The sequence below is a fragment of the Pomacea canaliculata genome, linkage group LG9, assembly GCF_003073045.1.
Source record: "Pomacea canaliculata isolate SZHN2017 linkage group LG9, ASM307304v1, whole genome shotgun sequence".
NCBI lineage: Eukaryota > Metazoa > Mollusca > Gastropoda > Architaenioglossa > Ampullariidae > Pomacea > Pomacea canaliculata.
Window position 1 is genome coordinate 21727886 of NC_037598.1, and position 8438 is coordinate 21736323.

An 8438-nucleotide genomic window follows, 5' to 3' on the forward strand; every position below is an offset into this window, starting at 1 on the left:
AAGCATCACCAACTCTTTGCAAGAAAGTTTTGTTCTCATGGGATTATGCCAAGGTTTTTAGAGCATTTTTTTTTTCTCCTAGTGCTCTTGCATGCACGGAGTATACTGCAGGTTATATACAGCTTGCTTATATATTTCAATGTCTCGGTTATATCGCCTCTATATCTTCTGATATCAAACTAGAAATCTTAAGTTAATGACGTTTTACCTGAGGAGGGTTGTTAGAATCAGAAGACCATCTCGACAGCTGATCACCTGGGTTGTTCACCAAGATATTTCTAATGACAAAAATTGACATTATCTATCAGCAGTTTAATAACATTCTATAAACCAGACATCATTTTTTTTTAAAGTGGTAACAAATCCGACTGCCTGGTAATAAGTGGTTTACTTTGTTTATGGCATGATGTGGAAGGTAGCATCCAGTTCTCTCCTGCTGCTTTTACATTCCCTGATAAGATGGGTAACCCCTTCTGCTGAATAGCTCTGAGTGGGCAAGTGGAGTTTTCCAGCTACATGCCTAAGAGGTTCTCAAACTGGTGACCTTTTATACTACAGTCAAGTGCACTAACCATTAGACAATGGAGCTTCCATGCAAAGAATAAAGTGTTATATACAAATTAAGAATAGTTTAAGCATCAGATATTTATTTATGGATATTCATGTCTCCACACATGCATGCACACACAAACCACATACAACTATACATGCATGCTCTTACATCTGTATCTGTATATGAACACATACATGGACATGACCACATGTATGCATACACTTTTTTGTATTTTTGACTTCCAAAACAAAGACACGTCCTGAATATTCATGTTTAATACCAATACATATTACTTTTTATCAAATTTATGTAGTGGGGATGTTTGATTGTGACCGCTATTGCTCCAATTCACATTAACACATGCATTAAAAATTAAATAATACACAACCCATGCAAACATTCGTTACATCTAAGACGATGAAGACACAAACTGCCATGTACTGAAGATAATTAACCAAAGACTTACTCTGGTGAGTAATTATAAGAGTAGCTGGAGTACTTGTATATGCTGTACTGAAGCTTGTCTCGAGACGATGTGGTCATCAAAGCCATTTGCAATGTTTAAACAATACATCAAGAACTGTTTTCTCCCTGTCTTTTAATGATCGATGCTTGCAATAGCAAGCCTCCGCAAACGATCTTGCGCAAGCTGCATTCATTCGTTAAAATGTTCTTTTTGTCGTACTTCAAGTGCATCAATAATATACTACTGACACACAGCAATCTTTCTGGACTTTTGCTGGCGAATATGGCATTTGTTCAGTGCCTAAAACTATATTGCGTAAACTCAGCACTTAATCGCCGACAATCCCTGTTGCCTTCTTTTTTCAGTAAGTCGCAAATATCGCAGACAAATCTACAACTGTGTCATAAAATAGATATACTCGACTAAATCATAGCATGTAAATTTTATATTGGTGTATTCCATAGTGTTATGCCACATAAACATCCCTTAGTATTAACCTGTCGTCGCGATCCCAATGAACATACATGTTTCTCGAAGGAAAGCAAATACGTTGTTCTCTCAAGCTATCACACACACAGTTGATCCATTTGAAGATGCGAGGCAAACATTTAGAAATCAAGTAAGAATTATTCATCCTGCAACTCTGAATTAAAATATTTGTCAAAAAATATGTTTTAGATGATGCAGATGAAAGATTTGAATATAGTGCAGTTGTATATGAAATGATTTAGTTGTATTATCATTAGTACCTCCTCTTACTGCAAATGTATCTTAAAATTGCTTGAGTTGATATATGGTTTCAAAGGCCATGTGTTTGTGTGCGTGTGTGACGAAGTTTGATAGTTTTGTTTTTCAGAACTGTTAATTTACCAAATTTGAAGTCTGTATGCGCGTAGTTTAAACTTATTTTGTGTTTTATAACTAATTATTTCAATGTTCTGAAAAGGTTAACAATTATCAGATTTTTAATTGCAATATCTGCGGTTACTATGCAAACTTCAAAGCTATATAAATTATTGTTTGTGTTCCATGCCACACCTGTTCACTTTCTTGTTATGTTTTGTCTGCTCCATCTACTGTTTAACTGATTTTTTAATATTTTTTTTTACTTGGTTAAAATGTTAAAACAGAAATGCAGGTTACAACGGGCAGTGTCGTAAATGTGTTGATCGAGTTTAATGAAAGTGTATTAATTAAGACTAACGCCTACCGGTGCACAATACGCGCGTCGTTCAGCAGCTGAACTCCGCGGTCATATTTCATATGTTAACACTAGAAGATAACAGCCGCAAGCTACTCAAAGAAAAACAAAACAAAAACAGGCACTTAACTCGATCGTTGCCTGTTTAACGGTAATAATACATGTATTCGATTTTGATGTGTGTTGGGGGGTGAGAGGGAGGGTGCTAGAAGATTGCCTTCGGCTAGTTCAGTGAACAGGCGCCGCGCCCAGGAAAAAAACTGTATGTTCAGAACGGGATGTGAACACGAGTTTTCATGGTGATATCTGCGCTTCCGATCCGACCATCGGGTGTTGTTTTTTGTTTTTGCTTTTTTTTTTTTTTTTTTTTCAGTGTCTTTCGGATTATGCTGCCTCCTCCACAAACCTTATACCCCTCCCTCCAACCCATTGTGCGAAATCCCTAGCCCGGTAATGGTGCGTGCAACAGAAGATCAACGTGACAGAGGCCAGTTTCGGCCTTCGGGCTATGATTGAGTGTAGGGCGTGGTTCTACGTGCTACACGACAGTCGTGGAAATAGTTCTCTTTAGTGTAAAGGAAAAGGAAGGAAATCGCCGCATGTTCTATAGATCATTGTATGTGAAACTTTTCTGGGGGTTAAGTCAAACTCTCATAACATCCAAGAAAAATAATATTTAAAAAAAAACCCAACAAGACATGCACTGTTTTGGAAGTCTTGGGTGAATTCACATAATTTGCTCTCCATTAATTGACAAGTTGAAAAGCATAATTGTTTCTGTCGGTGTTCACTTAAAAGTCGCATATATATAGCCGGAAAGATTAAACAGAGGCAGTGTGTTATGCAAGGGAATATATGTGACTATTACAGAAACCATGCAATGCATAAGTTTGCTGTAGTAGTAGTCATAATGCAACAGTGTGCAGCTGCAGTAGATTTTTTCCTATGCACATACTGTTTTCATCAGGCATCATCAATATTCAACAGCAGCTGCGACGGCAATGGTGGTCTCAGAATTAAGAGTTTTTGTCTAGCTGTTGCTGATCAGCAGTGTTTATATGTAGCACTATATACATGTATATACCTAATTATGTTTGTAACTATATAATGCCAGGTGAGCTTTTCGCTTTTAGTTGTTATCTGTTAATTTATGTCTATAGCAGAACGCAGGCATGCATAGGCTATGTGACAGTCTTTGTGGGAGGGAGGATAGAATGGAAAGAATAGGAGCGAAGGTTTCGGGCAGGAGTGTGGACAGACAAGATTTCAGTAAAATAGACGGTAGCCAATGAAGAGAGTGAAGAAGTGGTGTGACATTCTCAGATATGCGAGTCCGGGAAACATAAAAAGCGGCTAGAGATAAAAGAAATCAGACGAAAAATATCCTAGTTTGCTCCACATCGACCCTATAGCTGTGCCTTACATTCGCAGTGCTAGTCGATGGAACCTTTTTTTTTTTTCTTTTGCGATGCGTGCAGAAAGAGGATGCCGTGACGAGTGGTTGATCCCGATGAACTCAAAGACCATGGCATCCTGTTAGTCGAAAGCTGCGGTGTGTTCTGCACGTGCTTATTCAACGTGTGTGTTAGGTAACGGTGGAAGCATCAGGGTGAAACGAAGAGACGACTCCTTTCCCCCTCAACCCACACACACAGTACAGAGACATCGCAGGTATTTAATTTTTTTATGGCTCCAAGCACCTTTATAACCCATGGACCATGATTCGAGGCAACATTTGCTTGGACTTACTGACATGGTGTTTCCCAGTCTTCTGGGGAACGTGAAAAGCCAAAACATAGATGCAGGATTTAACTGACTGGTAGTGATCTGCTAAACTATTTTCTCAACAACACTATAGTTTATTTTTCGCGCTGCCGTGAGCAATCAGTGCTTCAAACAACATCAGATGTAATTGGAACTCGTTAGACAATCGGCAGAAAACCGCAACAATTTTACTCAGTTCCTGCTTCTTCAATAGAGGAGAAAGAGTTTGTTCTGTACCGGCAACATGGGAACAACAAAAGTTGAGGATGTTAAGTTCACGCCCTTTACAGAAGGCAAAATCAGGGTCTGGTTCAAAATGATTGATGTAGGCAAGGATGGCTGCATGTGTCGAGAGGACTTTCAGTCTATTGCTGAACGCTTTGTGAAGGTAAGTGATAGGTACTTTTTCTCGACCACTGCTGTATAGATGGAACCCCCTCTTCTTTTGTAAAGCGCACTGAGCCTTTCATCAAGAAGAGAAATGCGCTGCATCAATTCTTAATTATATCATCGTGTATGTGCATTATAATTTTCACAGCATCCCACTTCAATTACAATAATTCCCTTAGGAAAGTCAAACACAGCTGGAAATAAAGTCACCTGACAGTCATCAATTACTGACTCATGCAGGACAGCTTATATTATTACTGGTGTTTCTCTTGGTCAGATATGCAAAGATAGGATTAAGTTAAAACATTTTGCTTTTTTATTTAAATAATTAATGAAATTTAAACAGAGCTGTGTTCTTCATTTTCTTTTCATGCTGCATGATAAAGACACACACAAGTGCTCTTACACCTGAGTAGTGTCAAAATGTTAGCAAATTAAAATATAAAAGCTCAAAGCACATTCATGTACATATTTTTTCTTTGCTTAAAAACTATAGACTTTTTTTTTAAAGGAGTATGAGCTAACAGGAGAAAAAAGCATTGAGATCCAAGACTGGCTAGTTAATGGTTGGGCCATAGTGATGGACATGAACAAAGAGCAAGAGAGGATTGAGGAGATGAAGCAGAAGATGCCACTGGTAGTCAACATGGTGGACATGATAAAAGCAGGCAACAAAATCACAGAAGATGACTTTACAAGTGCCTATGGACAGCTTATTACAGCTCACCCAGAACTGGCCAAAGAAAGCCTGGAGAAAATGGTTGGCACTTTTTTTGAGGTACTAAACAAGTGAAAGACTTCATCACTTGCACTGATTGTCCTTCGATACTGTACACCAGTAGCTGGAACATTTCATGTTTATGCAGTCCATCAATGTCCATACACTAAGAAATAAAAGTCCAAGCTTAAGTCCTGATTGAAGGCAACACTAGTGAAACTGAAACCATGACTCTTCTGTGTAATTTGGTAAATTCTGGTGGCATGTGGTTACTGCCACTTCTAGATATTGGCATTTAGAATTTAAAATAAGGCATCAGTAGAACCACTTAATAGATGTCAATTCATTCTCATAGTAGGCAAAATATGATATCTGATGTTCTTATATGGGCATGATCTTCTAATCACAAAACCATCTCTCAATGTCCAACAGGTGTTTGATCATGACAAGGACTCTTTCATCACAAAGTCTGAGATGCAGGTAGCCATGAGATGCTTTGGGTACGACTATCCAGAACTGGTAAACACGGCCTTCACCTTGATGGACCTTGACAAAGATGGCAAACTTAACTACCAGGAATATGTTGGTGGGTGGGTTGATTTCATTCTGGGGCAGGACAAGCAGAATCCATTTGTGCGGGCCTTTGCACCTCATCTTGCTGAATAAACACATGATGCATCAACATCTTTGATTACAGATATTCACAGGATTCTAGATGAAAGACAAGCCTACAGGAGGCAAGGCCAAGTCAGCATATGCTCTGGTTACAAGCAGGTACATCTCATGTCCGCAAAATATTTTAATGGTTGCATTGATGGGCATTCGAGCATATGATTTGCAAAATTCAGTTGGTTGTATGTGCACACATTTAGACCAACCTATCCCAGTATCTTTAGGGCACCAATATTAGTCTACGTTATTCAAACATGTTTTCTTATATGCAAATGCATGACCAGGTGAGTTCTTGGTTTCTGTGGATGTGAGGCAAGGTGCATCAATTTTTAAACTCTTAGGTTTAGTATGATGTAATTTTATATGCATGGAATTTTTCTTTGATAATGTAAACCAGTAGAAAAGACTGTGACAAATAAACCATTATCAATTGTTGTCAACAAATATGAACAATAAATAAACAAGTCAGTTAAAAAAAAAAAGGCATCCACAATGTTATGCATGTGTATTAAATGTGTGTATGAAATATTAGGTCTCACTCACACAGAGAACAGCTCACCAAAATTAATACAAAAAACAGTCAACAACTGTTCATGAATTGTGTAAGTATCTTGTTTCAATCTTCTAAAAATTAAAAATGAAAGGAGTACTTGCTGTTTGCAAAGTGTTTATTTAAATCTTTGACTCAGAGTTGGAATGTCACAAGGCTGTAGGTTTTTTTTTTTAACAAGAGTTAAATATGAGACCAAAACTACATCACGTTGCTCTTATTCCATGTGAATAAGATTGTCTAACCCAGGAGACAAGTGATGCTTAGCTGATGCTAAAGACAAAATTAACCACACAGAATTTTTCCCGTTACTTTGCCAATCAGTTGTTTCTCAAAAATACATCTTTGCTAACAACCGAATAGGTTCATTGAAGTGGATAATAGCCTATCACCTTCTAGTGTCTCGATCATTGTATAATTTTACACTCTTTACAGGATTAATTAAAACCAGTGCAAAAAATGCTAATAATAATTGAAACCAGATTTTAACGTTTATACTCCACATACAACTTGAAATACTGAGATACAAATATTAACGATACTATATGCTAGGATACAAAGACATCAAAATCTATTTTTTAACAAAATTTCTTTAATGTTGTCTTAGAAAGGATTTTCATTAGCAGGAAAATGTAATGTTTTTTTAGGCACAGAGAAGGGGTAAGAATGAAGCAGCTGGTGTCAAGAAATGAACAAAGGTATTTGAGAGGACAAAACTTAAAACCTCCATAAAAGTCTAGAACTGGCAATGGCATACCTATGAAAAAAAAAATTAGATTGTGCCACAAGGACTGAGCTATTTAAAAATAAAAAAAAAAACAACAAAAAAACAGGAAGGAAAATGTACAAGTAATCTTTAATCAAATAATTTCCATGTCTCAGGATGTAAGTCTCTACATTTAATGTGGGGTAAGAAGGGCTAAAACAAACCTCTGCAAATATGTCACGACACAAAATGCAGCCTTTCCATTATTTAATTAATTCAAAGGTATCATCAGTCTGAAGTAAAATGGTAAAGGGTAGTGCCATGGTCTTTCTGTCATCAAGGAGTGACACCCAACCACATACTAAAGAGATTGTACTTTTTTATGGGATCAGCATTTTTGTAAAAGTGATGTCTTCCCCCAACTCTCTCTCCAAACCTTCTTACCTTTCTTTTAGGGACACAACAGCCGATGCGAGATACATGTACACCCAAATGGCACAAAACAAGAATGGAGAGCAAGCGAAAAGAGGAAGAAACAAGGCTTTCTGGACAGTTATATAAGTGACAAGAACACCTCAGATAGTGCAACAAGATCACAACCCAAGTGGAAATAGGAAAAAAACTGACCGTCAAGCAAGGCGTTTGACTTTTGTTAACTATAACGTAGAGGAGACAGCTCGTTTGTAGATTATATCACTTCATTTGACTTATCTGTCTAACAGAGATGCACACGGACAGAAGTACAGATACTCCTAACATCCTGCCAGAATATATTAAGATTTATGCCCCTGCAAGAAAATTGTCTAAGCAGGGCCGATGTTCAGGTAGGGTTTCTCTTATGGTAAAAAGCTGTTGGTCACACTATATAAAGGAGAAAGATTTGATTCAGCCAACATAGTCACACTGAAAATTGATAAAGAATTAAAGAACTCTGACAAAGATGTTATCTTGATATCATGCTATGTAGTGCCAGAAGGCAGCGCTTTTTACAATTCGTTAGATATAAAAGATGGCATTCATCTATTAGAGGAAAGTGTGTTGCAGTATATAGATAAAGATGAATTCTACTTAATTTCGTGTGGAGACCTTAATGCAAGGACAGGGTCCGAACAAGTTAGTACAGATGATATTGCAAATTATTTTCCTTCTATGCTGCATTGTGTTACCACTATGTATATATCCCCCCATGTCAAAATGACTATATGAGTCATTGGCATTAAAGATGTCGTACTTGTACGCGTACTAAGGACTCAAGTACCCACTTAACAGCTGGACAAAGTACAGTGTATCTCAGGGGTACCAAACTGTACACATCTAGCCTCAGATGTTAGGATTCTACCTGGTTTTCTGCTTCTAACCCTGACATAGTAATACACAAAGTAAAAGAATTATTGGGGAATAATGTTTCTTGAATAAGT

General features: G+C 37.4%; 2 protein-coding genes across 2 annotated transcripts in view; one reads left to right on the forward strand and one right to left on the reverse strand.

Moving 5' to 3' along the window:
* Window positions 1-1603, reverse strand: part of LOC112571943 (muskelin-like) — a 14440-nt gene extending 12837 nt beyond the window's left edge. Inside the window, exons 1-2 of the mRNA XM_025251365.1 lie at window positions 1020-1603; window positions 209-278 (exon numbers count right to left, since the gene is read on the reverse strand). Coding sequence (XP_025107150.1) covers window positions 209-278; window positions 1020-1105 — 156 coding nt within the window. The 5' untranslated portion in view covers window positions 1106-1603. The remainder of the gene's footprint in view (window positions 1-208; window positions 279-1019) is intronic.
* A 229-nt stretch (window positions 1604-1832) lies between these two features.
* On the forward strand, window positions 1833-6563 carry LOC112571947 (sarcoplasmic calcium-binding protein-like). Its single transcript, XM_025251372.1, has 3 exons — window positions 1833-4372; window positions 4886-5152; window positions 5525-6563. Exons 1-3 carry the CDS (start codon window positions 4229-4231, stop codon window positions 5756-5758), a joined length of 645 nt encoding a protein of 214 aa, XP_025107157.1. The 5' UTR covers window positions 1833-4228; the 3' UTR covers window positions 5759-6563.
* The last annotated feature ends 1875 nt before the right edge of the window (window positions 6564-8438 follow it).

Bases quoted from the DNA above. Each gene is read 5' to 3' on its own strand.
- LOC112571947 (XM_025251372.1), top strand. From the start codon at position 4,229: ATGGGAACAACAAAAGTTGAGGATGTTAAGTTCACGCCCTTTACAGAA. The intron at 4,373-4,885 runs GTAAGTGATAGG...TTTTTTTTAAAG, and splicing joins TTGCTGAACGCTTTGTGAAG to GAGTATGAGCTAACAGGAGA. The intron at 5,153-5,524 runs GTACTAAACAAG...AATGTCCAACAG, and splicing joins TGGTTGGCACTTTTTTTGAG to GTGTTTGATCATGACAAGGA.